Source organism: Anomaloglossus baeobatrachus, chromosome 5 (assembly GCF_048569485.1).
Source record: "Anomaloglossus baeobatrachus isolate aAnoBae1 chromosome 5, aAnoBae1.hap1, whole genome shotgun sequence".
NCBI lineage: Eukaryota > Metazoa > Chordata > Amphibia > Anura > Aromobatidae > Anomaloglossus > Anomaloglossus baeobatrachus.
In genome coordinates this window covers 581,153,510-581,168,686 of record NC_134357.1, presented here as the reverse complement: position 1 = coordinate 581,168,686, position 15,177 = coordinate 581,153,510, and the positions used below count along the sequence as shown (strand labels likewise).

Here is a 15,177-nt window from a genome sequence, read left to right as displayed (position 1 = left end):
CTGTTTGGTGGCTCGTCCGGGGGGGTCTGTTTTTAGTCGGTTTCTGTGAGGGGTGGCAGGAGCTTCTCCTCTAAGCTTCCACCTCAGCCAGGACAGGAACCGGAAGTCGTATTGTATTTTATTATTGTGATTTTTTTTATGTTTGTTGTTAAACCTGTAAAAAAAACTAAAAAAAAAAACCAACAACTTCAGCCTCGAATAAGAAACTGGATGAATAAGAAACCAACTTCAGCATTGTGTCTGATGTCGAGCAATACCGCTTAGAAAATAAGGGAAATGTCTGTTTTTAGCACATATATACCCCACCCCCCGCACTGACTGACAGCCGCTCAGCATTGGAACCTGCTGTCAGTCAGTGCTGAGAGTGCGGTATACTGCACAGTGACTAAAACCTCATCGGTGCCACCCCTATGACTGAAAGCTGGACGCCGTCTCAATATATATCTATGATCACAGTTACATATTTCATAGCTATTTAGTAACACTTCTTATTTTGTATATGTGGCTGTTTTTTACCTGGTTGGGGCTAATAGAGATTTGGAATGACAGTGGTATTTTCCTATATGTCACACATTTGGGAGGGGCGGGGGGGGTCAGTTCAGTTTATTTTTATTTTCATCTTCCTTCCCTTGTAACTGGGGCTGATATAATGTCTCAGCGGTGACCATATCCTCTGTATATGGGGGAGGAGGCACCGTCAGCGCTTTCTACCCTGTTTCCTCGAAAATAAGACGTACCCTGAAAATAAGCCCTAGTAGGATTTTTGGGGGCTTTTTTTGAGTATACTTAAAATATAAGCCGTATTCCAAAAATACACCTTGGTTGTGGTTCCATAATGAATTGTCCAAACATCTAAAAAAGTTAAAGAATACAGCAGAAGTTTTATCAAAGAAAGCAGACCCCACCAAAAGAAAGCAAATATCCCCCCCAAAAAAATACTTGCACTCACCAGACCCCAAACAATTACAGTTGGCAACTACCGTTGGTGCATAGCCTGTCACACAGAGATCTGTGTCGCTGTCAGGTCCCTCACATTCCCGCTGCATTACACCGCAGAACTGTGTATACAGTGACAGAGAAGGCAGAGGCAGTAATAAACCGTCTGTGCCTTATCTAGAGATGGATGGATTTCCTCTCCGTTGATACATGATTGTGTGTAGCTGTGCTGCTCTTTTATTTTACCACCCACATTGCCGTATAAAGAATAGTTGGTTTTTGGTTTTTTTTTTAAACGACTCATGGGTTTTAATTTTACCATGAAATTTACTGGAAATTAAGTAAAAATTCAAAGTGCTGTGAAATGGTGAAAAAAAGCAATTCCACCATTGTTTTTACTCCATTCCCGATGTGCTGGAAGTGAGCGGTCAGCGTGATTCTCCAGGTCAGTGTGATTACGGCAATATCAGACATTTCCTATTATCTCAGTGGTGACTAGAGATGAGCGGACCCGTGGACGTTCGGCTTCTGCTGGTCCAGCTGAACATTTGTAAAGATCGGTTCTGGACTTGACCTGCACTTTATTTGAAGTCACTGATTGGCAGTTTAGGTCTCCGCCCACATGCAGCCATAAACAGATCACTAACAGGGGTCTTTTCAGTTTTATTTCTTGGTGCACAATACACCTGATCACATGAGAGTGGCTTCCATACGTGAAGCTCCCGAACCCAAACCTGAACTTTGCTATCTTGGAGAAGTCTGAGTTTGTACTGACCTCCAGGTTCACTCATCTCTAGTAGTAAATAAAAATCAGAGTTTTCTAAAAAAAAAAAAAAAAAAAAAAAAGAAAATCGGTTTGTGTCTCCATTTTCCGACATCGGAGTGACGACTTGTTTTTTGCTTGATGAGCCGACGTTTTCATTGATACCATTTTAGGTGCAACTTCATTTCATGTTGAAATTTTTTCTACTGCCCAAATGATGATAATAATAATAATAATTTTATTCATTTATATAGCGCTATTAAGCGCTTTACATACATTGGAAATAATATCGTCCCTTCATTATTATCTCGATTAATGTTACATATCGGCTCATCTCCTTCCCATTCAGGTCCTTATAATATCGGATCCTCTCAGTGGTCTTATTCTATAGAAGAGAATTCTCCTGATTGCCCCGTGAAGGATGGATATGGACAGGGACAAGATGGCGGAGAGGATATTACACCTCACCCTAGAGATCCTCTTCCGGCTTACTGGAGAGGTGAGAGATTCTGATGACGTCACATTACATCATTCTTATCTATGGGAATAACAGATGGACAGAACTGGAGAGGTGAGGACTCTGGAAATGTCTGTAGTGAGATTTATTACTGTGTCTCTCCATAACCAGGATTACACAGTAGTGAAGACGACCTCTAGTGAGCGCTGTCAGGCCCCTGTGTCTGAGGGATGGGGAAGACCCCTGAGCCCAATCACGGGGCCTCCACCTCACCCACCGATACATGAGGACATCAATGACCAGAAGATCCTAGAACTCACCTACAAGATGATTGAGCTGCTGACAGGAGAGGTGACACTGCTGGGAATGCTGGGACATTATACAGTAACGCTATGAAGGGATCGGGGGTGACGGTATCATTATATGTGTCAGGTTCCTATAAGGTGTCAGGACGTCACCGTCTATTTCTCCATGGAGGAGTGGGAGTATTTAGAAGGACACAAAGATCTGTACAAGGACGTCATGATGGAGGTTCCCAAGCCCCTCACATCACCAGGTAATAGACAGGACTAAATACACACGGCATATAATTATCTGTATGTAAGGAATGAATTCAGTCCCTGTATGTGTCTCCTCCAGTTCTATCCAGTAAGAGGACAACACCAGAGAGGTGTCCCCGTCCTCTTCTCTCACAGGACTATAAACAAGAAGATCCCGATGTTTCTCAGGATCATCAGGTAGATGGAGAGAAGGTGCCATGAAATCTCCCTATGATGTGTAGACGGCTGTGAAGGTCTTGTGCTGAGTCTTATTTTATCCTCCAGTATTATATGTGTTATGCTTGTGTAATGAGAGCGGTGGAGATGGCAGGATTAGGAGATATAGGAGCTTTGATTCCTTTTAGTTCTCGTTCAGTTTAAGGGGTACTTCTCACATAGCGAGATCGCTGCTGAGTCACGGTTTTTGTGACGCACCAGTGACCTCATTAGCGATATCGCTGTGTGTGACACTGAGCAGCGATCTGGCCCCTGCTGTGAGATCGCTGCTCCTTACACACAGTGCTGGTTCATTTTTTAGACGTTGCTCTCCCGCTGTGAAGCACACATCGCTGTGTGTGACAGCAAGAGAGCAACGATCTGAATGTGTAGGGAGCCGGCGTCTGGCAGCCTGCGGTAAGCTGTAACCAAGGTAAATATCGGGTAACCAAGGGAAGCCCTTTCTTGGTTACCTGATATTTACCTTCGTTACTAGCGTCCGCCGCTCTCAGGCTGCCAGTGCCGGCTCCCTGCTCTCTGCACACGTAGCTGGAGTACAGATCGGGTAAATAAGCACAGCGGTTTGCTTATTAACCCGATGTGTACTCTGGCTAGGAGTGCAGGGAGCCAGCGCTAAGCAGTGTGCGCTGGTAACAGAGGTAAATATCGGGTAACCAAGCGCTTGGTTACCCGATATTTACCTTAGTTACCAAGCGCATCATCGCTTCCACGCGTCGCTGCTGGCTGGGGGCTGGTCACTGGTCGCTGGTGAGATCTGCCTGATTGACAGCTCACCAGCGACCATGTAGCGACGCACCAGCGATCCTGACCAGGTCATATCGCTGGTTGGATCGCTGGAGCGTCACTAAAGTGTGACAGTACCCTAAAACAAAACACTAGTGCTCACGGAAAAAGATGAAAGGGGGCTGTATCAACTCTATCAACTCTGAAATAAATGAGGTTTATTGAGAAGATAGCTAGTCTCACAATTTTGAAAGCTGCAAGCAGTGGACAGGGTCCGTGTGAACCTGTCAGGGTAAAAATACAAAACGGGATTATGTATATGACTGCTGCGCTAATAAAGAAAACACAGTGAGAAGGGAATTGGATAAAATATGTATAAATATATAAATACTAAAAATATTTTGGATACCTGCAGTTTTGGAGGTTAATTGAGTGATCTTTAAGGAGGTAATGTAGAGCCAAAGTAGTATGCAGAGTTTCACTAGTATGGCAAAAACAAAAAGATTTAAAATGAGTATGAAACAAAAAAGTGGGGGGGAGAGGGGGAGGGGGTAATGGATTACAGTGGGGTCATAGATATAAACTTGGCTTTTTGGGTTCCCAGATGGAGATAGGGTTTGTAGTTCCCTAGATAGTGGACTCTGAAAGGGCAACAAGGGTGTATGGCTGAATCTTGCCTAAAGGTACCATCACACATAACGAGATCGCTAGCGAGATCGCAGCTGAGTCACGGTTTCTGTGACGCATCCCGTTAGCGATCTCGTTATGTGTGACATCTACCAGCGATCAGGCCCCTGCTGTGAGATCTCTAGTCGTTGCAGAATGGTCCAGGCCATTTTCTTCAAAGGCGATATCCTGCTGGGCAGCACACATCGCTGTGTTTTACACTGTGTGACAGGGTCACAGTGACTGCTGAGATCGTTATACAGGTCACTACTGCGACCTGTATTGTTCCTGCATCGCTGGTAAGGTCTGACTGTGTGACATCTCACCAGCAACCTCCCAGCGACTTACCAGCGATCCCTATCAGGTCGCATCGTTTTCGGGATCGCTGGTAAGTCGTTGTGTGTGACTGGGCCTTAAGGGAATAAAATCAGTGAATGGGGGAGGTTAAGATTAGGTAATACTGTTACAAGATAGGATAGTACAGTGATCCTAATGCCTGGCATATAGGGGCTGTCTGATTTCGGTGTCCAAATATGTAATGCCCAGATTGGATTAGATGTGGTGTCCAAAGGAGGATTAACAGGCTGTAAATATACAAATATACAAAGGTAGTCTGGCTAGTTCCAGATTTAACAAAATGACTAAAGATCTGCCTGGTGCAGGAGAAGCCGGTATAGTCACTTGCCTTGCAGTGGTGGTCAGCGGTGTAAGCGCTGGATACACAGGAACAGATTTTCCTTAGAAGTGTGCTTAGAGACACCGTGGATCTGATGGGAGCAGTGGGCGCTCTAATATGGGTGGTGAAACACGGTACACGCGGAGGAGAGTTCCGGACGGAAAACTACTTCCTCCAGTGACCGCGTACAAGGGAGAGCTGGGTGACGTCACTCGCTGAGGGCTACAGAAGCCAGTAAGGGGCAAAACAGGAGCACTTTTTTGTTTCTTACTCATTTTAAATCTTTTTGTTTTTGCCATACTAGTGAAACTCTGCATACTACTTTGGATCTACATTACCTCCTTAAAGTTCTCGTTCACACTAATGTACTTTCAGTGGATGTGGCGGTGCAGATGGGGATTTTTCTTTCTCAATGACTGAATCTGCGTGTGAGAATAATCCCAGCATCCTCTAGTGCCTTCTGTAAATCGGAGGAGACTCGTCCATTCAGGTCTGTGTCTGCACAAACCATCAGATTCCCACCAGCTCCACCATACAGCAGACATTGTGTTACGGATACATTGCAGTTCTGTAATGTAGGAAGCTGTAAATGGTCTTGTAAATTGTTTTTTTTAAATTAAATGGTTTTATTAAAGTTTTACAAGTTACAACCAAATAAACATTGGAGGCTACCCAGCCGCTACCCCCCTCCCAACCCTCCCCTCCCCAACAAACATTAAACAGTCTTGTAGAAAGGAGAGATAATGTTAAATCTGCAGCTCCACACATTCCTAGACAAAAGTTCTTAAGTACCATTATTACATTTATCAATTAATCCAATTAGACTTTTGTTTTTCTTTGAGTTTTTGCTTTGTTTGGCATTGTACACATTTGAATGTCATTTTTGATGAAGAATCTAACCTGTTCCCATGCTCTCTCTTCTCCCCAAACCTCCGTCATCATTATAGATAAGTTCTGCAGAAATTTCTCGACCTTTGCCCCTTGTTATCAATTTAGAGTAAGCCCAATCTAAACCTAATCAGTTCCCTCGAAGCCAACCCTGACCCGTCTATCCATCGTGCCCATATTTTTTCAAATTTGATGACGCCATTTCTTTTCCGGTATATACTTTTCTCCACATTTATCACCCAATTAACTTTTTTGACATATTCAGATATTGTAGGACTGTGGTCCGAGATCCAGTGTTGAGCGATTAGTTTCCTGGCAATATATAATAGTCTAGATACGGCCACTTTGCCCTCCTCCTTCAAAGGTAAATCCTCCACGTATCCCAGAATACATACAAAGGGAGTTGAGCTCGTCTCTATCGTATATACTCTATCGATTATCTCTGTCACCTCTCTCCAGTAATGTTCAATATCAGGACACGACCACATCATATGTAATAGATCTCCGGAACATATTTTGCATCGCGGGCAGAAGGGGTCAGTTCTGACTCCGATATCAAACAGGAATCTAGGAGTGCGATATACTTGGTGAATAACGTACAGGTGTGACAGTCTGTATGCCTCCCCCAATGATAGACTAGGAATTCTTTCTAAAATTTCTACCCATTGGTTGTCCTGAATAGGTCCTATAGCTCGTTCCCATTTTTCTTTTGCGTTTACTGGAAAGTTCCGGTGGACCAAATATAATAGCTCCCAATATAAACGAGAGATCACTGCCGCTGAGCCTCTAGAGGTTGCTATGCGTTGCATGACTTTGTTCTGCTCCAATGCTCTGTCCGTAATAGAGATTTCTGCCTGATAGGCATGTCTCAGTTGCAAGTACTTATAAAACTCCAAATTCTGGATCCCAAACTCCGCTTGCAACTGAGGGAAGCCTCTGAGTTTCCCCCCCTCCACAATATGGGTGAATCTATTTATCCCTCTCAAAGCCCAGCTCCCAAACCCCTCTAAATGATGCAAGTTAGGTAACCATGGAGTTTTCCATATAGAGGTGTATTGTGAAATTCCCTGAATGTCTTGTAGTTTTTTAGTTTTATCCCAAAGTTTTTGGATTAGTAGTAGGGTTGGGCAACTATTAGCAGCAGCTCCGAAGCCTCCTGCCTCAAGAACCTCGTATAGACTAGTGGAGTGAAAATATTTTTGTAGAATCATATACTGTGATCCCCCCCCCCCCACCTCCAGGGTCCTCCCATCCCCTAATGTGCTGAAGCTGAGCCGCCAAATAGTAAACCCATGGATTGGGTACCGCCAGACCTCCACTACTTTTATCCCTCTGCAGGGTCTCGAGCCTAATGCGCGGCATCTTTCCGCTCCAGATCAATTCCCGGAATAATGCATTTACCTTATGGAAAAATCTTTGTGGGATCCATTGTGGAGAGTTGTGTAGCTTGTATAATAGTTGGTGCATCCAGATCATTTTGATCAAGTTAGTGCGGCCAACTGCTGAGAAGGGCAGGCGAGACCAGACTTCCTTCTCATCCTTAAATTTCGACAGAATAGGGGTTAGGTTGAGATTCTCATAATCCTCAACACGAGTGGTGACTATTATCCCCAAATATTTAAACTGGGCAACAACCTGGAGGCCCGAGTGTACGTAGTTAAGTGAGTTTGTGATTCCATCCACCGGAAGTAATACAGACTTTTCCCAGTTCATTGATAGACCTGAGTACTTCCCAAATTCTTGTATAACCCCCATTGCTCTTGGCAGTGATGATGTTGCATTGGCCAGAAAAAGGAGTGTATCATCTGCGTACAACGCTATTTTTTCCTCCTGACCACCCCTCCTTAACCCTGTTATGTCTGGATTGGATCTAACCATTGCCGCCATAGGCTCAACGGCCAGAGCAAATAGTAAGGGCGATAGCGGGCATCCCTGGCGGGTGCCGCTACCTAGGTGGAAAGGAGAAGTAAGGCATCCATTAACTTTGATCCTAGCAGTAGGGTTATTATATAGAAGTCTTACCCAGAAAATAAAGTCCCTCCCCAGTCCAAATCTGTCAAGTACTGCCCAGAGAAGCTCCCACTCAATAGAGTCAAAAGCCTTAGTGGCGTCTAGGGAGCAAATTACTCTATCCCCTGAGTTATCAACTGGCAATTGTAAGTTGAGGTGTAACCGTCGTATATTCACTGCCATTGATCTGGAAAGCATGAAACCCGACTGGTCCGAATGGATTAGTGAAAGTATAACCTTATTAAGTCTGGAAGCTAGTACTTTAGCTATTATTTTGATATCTGTAGGTAACAGAGAGATACCGTGTTTCCCCGAAAGTAAGACAGTGTCTTACATTCTTTTTACCCCCAAAAGTCCCACTATGTCTTACTTTCGGGGTATGTCTTATATTGGAAAAAAAATCCCACAGCAATCGCAGCAAGTCTCCATGCAATGTACCGTATGGGGACTTGCTGCGATTGCTGCACATGAGGGCACTGAGGCTGCGTGTTTTTGTATGTTGTCCGTGGTCCTGATGGACCACGGACAACATTACTGCAACATTTCTCGGTGGCCGAGCGTTCGGCTGAGCGCCCGACCGCCGGCATGTGACAGCTCTCAGCTGAGCGCTCGGCCGCCGGCATGTCAGGGCGCTCAGCTGGGCGCTCAGCCGCCGGCATGTCAGGGCACTCAGCTGGGCGCCCGACCGCCGGCATGTGACAGCTCTCAGCTGAGCGCTCGGCCGCCGGCATGTCAGGGCGCTCGGCTGAGCGCTCGGCTGCTGGCATGTCAGGGCGCTCGGCTGGGTGCCCGACCGCCGGCATGTGACGGCTCTCAGCTGGGCGCTTGGCCGCCAGCATGTCAGGGCGCTCGGCTGAGCGCTCGGCCGCCGGCAGGTCAGGGCGCTCGGCTGAGCACTCGGCCGCCGGCATGTCAGGGCGCTCGGCTGAGCGCTCGGCCGCCGGCATGTCAGGGCGCTCGGCTGAGCGCTCGGCCGCCGGCATGTCAGGGCGCTCGGCTGAGCGCTCGGCCGCCGGCATGTCAGGGCGCTCGGCTGAGCGCTCGGCCGCCGGCATGTCAGGGCGCTCAGCTGGGCGCCCGACCGCCAGCATGTGACAGCTCTCAGCTGAGCGCTCGGCCGCCGGCATGTCAGGGCGCTCGGCTGAGCGTTCGGCCGCCGGCATGTCAGGGCGCTCGGCTGGGTGCCCGACCGCCGGCATGTGACGGCTCTCAGCTGGGCGCTCGGCCGCCGGCATGTCAGGGCGCTCAGCTGAGCGCTCGGCCGCTGGCATGTCAGGGCGCTCGGCTGAGCGCTCGGCCGCCGGCATGTCAGGGCGCTCGGCTGAGCGCTCGGCCGCCGGCATGTCAGGGCGCTCAGCTGAGCGCTCGGCCGCCGGCATGTCAGGGCGCTCAGCTGAGCACTCGGCCGCCGGCATGTCAGGGCGCTCGGCTGAGCGCTCGGCCGCCGGCATATCAGGGCGCTCGGCTGAGCGCTCGGCCGCCGGCATGTCAGGGCACTCAGCTGGGCGCTCGGCCGCCGGCATGTCAGGGCGCTCAGCTGGGAGCCCGACCACCGGCATGTGACGGCTCTCAGCTGGGCGCTCGGCCGCCGGCATGTCAGGGCGCTCGGCTGAGCGCTCGGCCGCCGTGCATGTCAGGGTGCTCAGCTGAGCGCTCGGCCGCTGGCATGTCAGGGCGCTCGGCTGGGCGCTAGGCCGCCAGCATGTCAGGGCGCTCGGCTGAGCGCTCGGCCGCCGGCAGGTCAGGGCGCTCGGCTGAGCACTCGGCCGCCGGCATGTCAGGGCGCTCGGCTGAGCGCTCGGCCGCCGGCATGTCAGGGCGCTCGGCTGAGCGCTCGGCCGCTGGCATGTCAGGGCGCTCGGCTGAGCGCTCGGCCGCCGGCATGTCAGGGCGCTCAGCTGAGCGCTCGGCCGCCGGCATGTCAGGGCGCTCGGCTGAGCACTCGGCCGCCGGCATGTCAGGGCGCTCGGCTGAGCGCTCGGCCACCGGCATGTCAGGGCGCTCGGCTGAGCGCTCGGCCGCCGGCATGTCAGGGCACTCGGCTGGGCGCCCGACCGCCGGCATGTCAGGGCGCTCGGCTGGGCGCCCGACCGCCGGCATGTCAGGGCGCTCAGCTGGGCGCCCGACCGCCGGCATGTCAGGGCGCTCAGCTGGGCGCTCGGCCGCCGGCATGTCAGGGCGCTCGGCTGGGAGCCCGACCGCCGGCATGTGACGGCTCTCAGCTGGGCGCTCGGCCGCCGGCATGTCAGGGCGCTCGGCTGAGCGCTCGGCCGCCGTGCATGTCAGGGCGCTCAGCTGAGCGCTCGGCCGCCGGCATGTGAGAGCGCTCGGCCGCCGGCTATTGGGAGCGATCAGCTGATCGTTGACAATAGTCGGCTGCCGGTACTGTAAAGGAGAAAAAAAAATAAATAAATAACGCTTTTCGTTTACTATGTCTTACTTTCGGGGGAACGTCTTACATTAGCCGACACCCCCCCCCCAAAACCCCCACGACGTCTTACTATCGGGGGTGTCTTACTATCGGGGAAACACGGTAGGTCTATAAGAGTCAGGGATGAGGGGATCCTTGCCAGGTTTAGGTATGACAACTATCACTGCTTCTCGCATTGACTGGGGCAAGGAGCCATTTTTGGCTGCTTGCTGGAAGGTCGACAGCAGCTGGGGGAGCAGGATGTCTCCAAACTTTTTGTATATCTCTGTGGGGATCCCATCTGAACCCGGTGACTTATTATTGGGCATGGAGGATACCGCTAAATGCAACTCTTCCAGTGTGAGTGGACTGTTTAGGTATACCCTGTCCTCATCTGAAATTGAGGGCAAGGGGACGTCTTTCAGGTAAGAAGCTATCTGTTCCCTATTTTGAGCTATAGCTGCAAGCACGTCTTTCAGAGTGGGCTCAGCACCCTGCAAAGTTGTGGCAGGCTCATGTGGACATTTATTATGCATGGATGCAGGGAGCTCCAGCTTGTCCTGCAAGCCTTGCTGTAATAATGAGTCTGCACTATTTCCTCCTTCCTCCTCCACTGCATTGTGAGGGCTGTGCTGCCTGGAGCTCCCCAGTTTAACTCTTTCATCCCTGTGCACCGTGGGAGCCCTGCATTCTGTGCCCCTGGCATACTCAGATAGTTTTTCAGCTGCATGAGTTGCTGCAGCTCTAGCTGCTTTGGAGGCTGGTGTCTGTGTCCCACTACCATTTTGTGCAGTACCTTCCATTCCTGTTGCCGCCTCCTTCTGCCTCCTGCTCGTCCCCCCAGCCATGTAACCTCCGTCCAAGCTGTGCAGTAAGTTCAGGGTGGTCTCTGGTTGCTGCACGGATGATTTTTGTCCTCGCCACGGCTCAAGGGAGGTCAGGATAATCGGCAGTTCCAGGAGCTCTCTTCTTAGCTGCTTCTCACATCTCTGGCCAGGATTCACCCCCTTGCATCCCCCCCTTTTACCACTTGTTATTTGGGAATGCAGTTTCTTTTTCCTTTGTCTGTTGTTTTCCTTTTGTGTCATTATCATAAAGGAGGACTAGTGTTCCTCCTGCCCTGCTCACTAGACACGGTTGTTGGTTAGGTAAGACACGTGATTGTTGCACGACGTGAAAGAACCTGTCTTGGGACATCGGGGAGCTCAGGGTTGCTCAGAGTAAGTGACAGGGTTTATCCTTCCTGTTCTTCTCTAGAGGCAGTGGTTCCCACCCCATCTTTCTCATGATACACAGCCTGTTGGTGGAACACATTGATAAAGCCAGGGAAGGAGTCTTGCGAGGATAATTTGCATATTCCCAGTGCCTTCTGGGATAAGTGAAGAGTCACCGCGAGCTCAAGGAGAACCGGGTTTTGGCCGTTACAGCCGGAAGGAAGACTTCTGAAAACTGCGCGCCTAGCGGCGCGCGAATTTTAGCCTGTCTTCTTCATTGTGAGCGTGAGTGAGCAAAGTGTGAGCAAAAGTAAGTGTGAGTAGAATTGTTTGTATTTAGTTGTTTAATTACTTAACATTTGTTTAGTGCTATCCCCATTAGAAAATGTGCTCCACTATTGCTAATGCGATCCAGTGTACATCTTGTCTCATGTATGCAGTCCTTGAAAAGCCGTTCGAGGGTGCATACTGTTGTTCGAGATGTGAGCAAGTTGCACATTTGGAAGCCCAGATACTGGATCTAAATGAGCAGCTGGCAACTCTGAGATGCATTAGCAATGAGGAAAGGAGTTTGCTGCTCACTGAGCAGCAGCTTGCTGGGTCAGATGTGGGGGAGGATCGTAGTAGGGAGCGGCAGGACGGTGAGGTAGGTAGCTGGGTGACAGTTAGAAAGGGGGGTAAAGGGAAAAGTGCTAGGAAGGCTAGTCCTGAACTGACACACCCCAATAGGTTTGCAAACTTGGCAGATGAGGGGGATGTCATTACAGGGGTAGCATTGCTGCAGCAAGGCATGACCTCTGAACGCCAGAGGAGTGTCTGCTCCAGTAAGGGGGGGAATAGGAGTGCAGGGCAGGCAAGACAGGTACTGGTAGTGGGGGACTCAATTATTAGCGGGACAGATAGGGCAATCTGTCACAAAGACAGGGATCGCCGAACAGTGTGTTGTCTTCCTGGCGCTCGAGTTCGGCACATCGCTCATCGGGTTGACAGATTACTGGGAGGGGCTGGGGAGGACCCAGCGGTCATTGTACACATTGGCACAAATGACAAAGTTAGAGGTAGGTGGAAGGTCCTTAAAGATGATTTCAGGGAATTAGGTTGTAAGCTTAAAGCATGGACCTCAAAGGTGGTATTTTCGGAAATACTACCTGTGCCACGAGCCACACCAGAGAGGCAAAGAGAGATCTTGGAGGTTAACAGGTGGCTCAGGAATTGGTGTAGGAAAGAGGGTTTTGGGTTCCTGGAGAATTGGGCCGACTTTTCAGTTGGCTACAGATTCTATGCTAGGGATGGGCTGCATCTTAATGGGGAAGGTGCAGCTCTGCTGGGGCAGAAAATGGCTAGAAGGTTGGAGGAGTGTTTAAACTAGGAATGGGGGGCGAGGGTATTCACTTTATAGAAGGAGAATGTAGTGCAGATAGTGACCAGGGCACAAGTAATGAAATTGGGGGTGGTACGGGGGGAAGGGTTAGGACAGTTAATACAGTAAGCAGGAATACAGGTACAGAGTCATACGTAACGTGCATGTACACTAATGCCCGAAGCCTCACAAATAAGGTGGAGGAATTAGAATTAATATTGTTGGAAGAAAATTATGATATAGTGGGGATATCAGAGACATGGCTGGATGAGAGCTATGACTGGGCTGTTAATTTACAGGGTTATAGCCTATTCAGGAATGACCGTACAAATAAGCGAGGGGGAGGTGTGTGTCTATATGTAAAATCATCCTTAAAACCCATCCTGCGTGACAACATATGTGAGGGTACTGAGAATGTAGAGTCCCTATGGGTGGAAATAAGGGGGGGGAGAATGAATAATAAAATACTGATAGGGGTGTGTTATAAGACACCAAATATTATGGAAGAGGTAGAGAATCTCCTCATAAAGCAAATTGATAAAGCAGCGAGTCTCGGAGAGGTAATTATTATGGGGGACTTTAACTATCCTGATATAAATTGGGGAACAGAAACTTGCAGTTCCAGCAAAGGAAATAGATTTTTGATAACAATGAAAGATAATTACCTTTCACAAATGGTACAGGACCCCACAAGAGGGGGAGCACTACTTGACCTTGTACTAACCAATAGGCCAGACCGCATATCAAATATACAAGTTGGGGGTTACTTGGGGAAGAGTGATCACAAAATAATAAGTTTTCATGTATTCTTTAGTAAGATGTCTAGTAGAGGGGCTACAAGGACACTAAACTTCAGGAAAGCAAATTTTAAACGGTTGAGAGATGATCTTAGTGCAATAAACTGGGATGATGTACTAAGTAATAAAAGTACACAAAGCAAATGGGAGACTTTTATGAGCATCCTGAATAGGGCTTGTGCAGAAAATATACCCTATGGGAACAAACATGCTAGAAATAGAAGGAAACCCCTATGGCTAAATAGAGCTGTAAGGGAAGCAATAAAAGAAAAACAGAAAGCCTTAAAAGAATTAAAGAGGGTAGGTAGTGATGAGGCATTATATAATTATAGAAAATTAAATAAAATATGTAAAAAGCAAATTAAGTTAGCTAAGTTTGAGACAGAGAGACTCATTGCGAGAGAAAGTAAAAATAATCCTAAAATATTCTTTAACTACATAAACAGTAAAAAACTGAAAAGCGATAGTGTTGGCCCCCTTAAAAATAGTCTTGGTGAAATGGTGGAAGGGGATGAGGGTAAAGCCAACCTGCTGAATGACTTTTTTTCTACGGTTTTTATACAAGAAAATGCCATGGCAGATGACATGACCAGTGGTACCATAAATTCACCCTTGAATATTACCTGCTTAACCCAGCAGGAAGTACGCCGCCGCCTCGAAATCACTAAGGTTGACAAATCTCCGGGCCCGGATGGCATACACCCCAGAGTACTACAGGAATTGAGTTCTGTGATAGATAGACCATTATTTTTAATCTTCTCAGATTCCTTAATAACAGGGTCGGTACCGCAAGACTGGCGCATAGCAAATGTGGTGCCAATATTCAAAAAGGGGACAAAAACTGAGCCGGGAAATTATAGGCCGGTAAGTTTAACCTCTACGGTTGGTAAAATCCTTGAGGGTTTCTTGAGAGATGCTATACTGGAGTATCTCAAGAAAAATAACCTTATGACAGAGTATCAACATGGGTTTATGAGGGATCGATCCTGTCAAACTAATTTGATCGGCTTCTATGAAGAGGTAAGTTCAAGTCTGGACCAGGGAAATGCAGTGGATGTTGTGTATATGGACTTTTCAAAAGCTTTTGATACGGTGCCACACAAAAGGTTGGTAAATAAAATGAGAATAATGGGGATAGGGGAAAATATGTGTAACTGGGTTAAAAACTGGCTCAGTGATAGGAAACAAAGGGTGGTTATTAATGGTACGTACTCGGACTGGGTCTCAGTTCATAGTGGGGTACCACAGGGGTCAGTATTGGGCCCGCTTCTTTTCAACATATTTATAAATGACCTTGTTGGGGGCATGCGGAGTAGAATTTCAATATTTGCAGATGATACTAAACTCTGCAGGGTAATCAATACAGAGGAGGATAATTTTATATTACAGGGAGATTTATGTAAATTGGAGGATTGGGCTGAGAAGTGGCAATTGAAGTTTAATGTAGATAAATGTAAGGTCATGCACTTGGGTAGAGGAAATAACATTTATGACTATGTAC

At 48.2% G+C, this 15,177-nt stretch overlaps 1 protein-coding gene across 1 annotated transcript in view; it reads left to right on the top strand.

Annotated features, from left to right (window-relative positions):
• Positions 1 to 2,255: 2,255 nt before the first annotated feature.
• LOC142313127 (uncharacterized) overlaps positions 2,256 to 15,177 on the top strand; it is a 184,808-nt gene continuing 171,886 nt past the window's right edge. The window contains exons 1-2 of the mRNA XM_075352113.1: positions 2,256 to 2,712; positions 2,796 to 2,893. Coding sequence (XP_075208228.1) covers positions 2,580 to 2,712; positions 2,796 to 2,893 — 231 coding nt within the window. The 5' untranslated portion in view covers positions 2,256 to 2,579. The remainder of the gene's footprint in view (positions 2,713 to 2,795; positions 2,894 to 15,177) is intronic.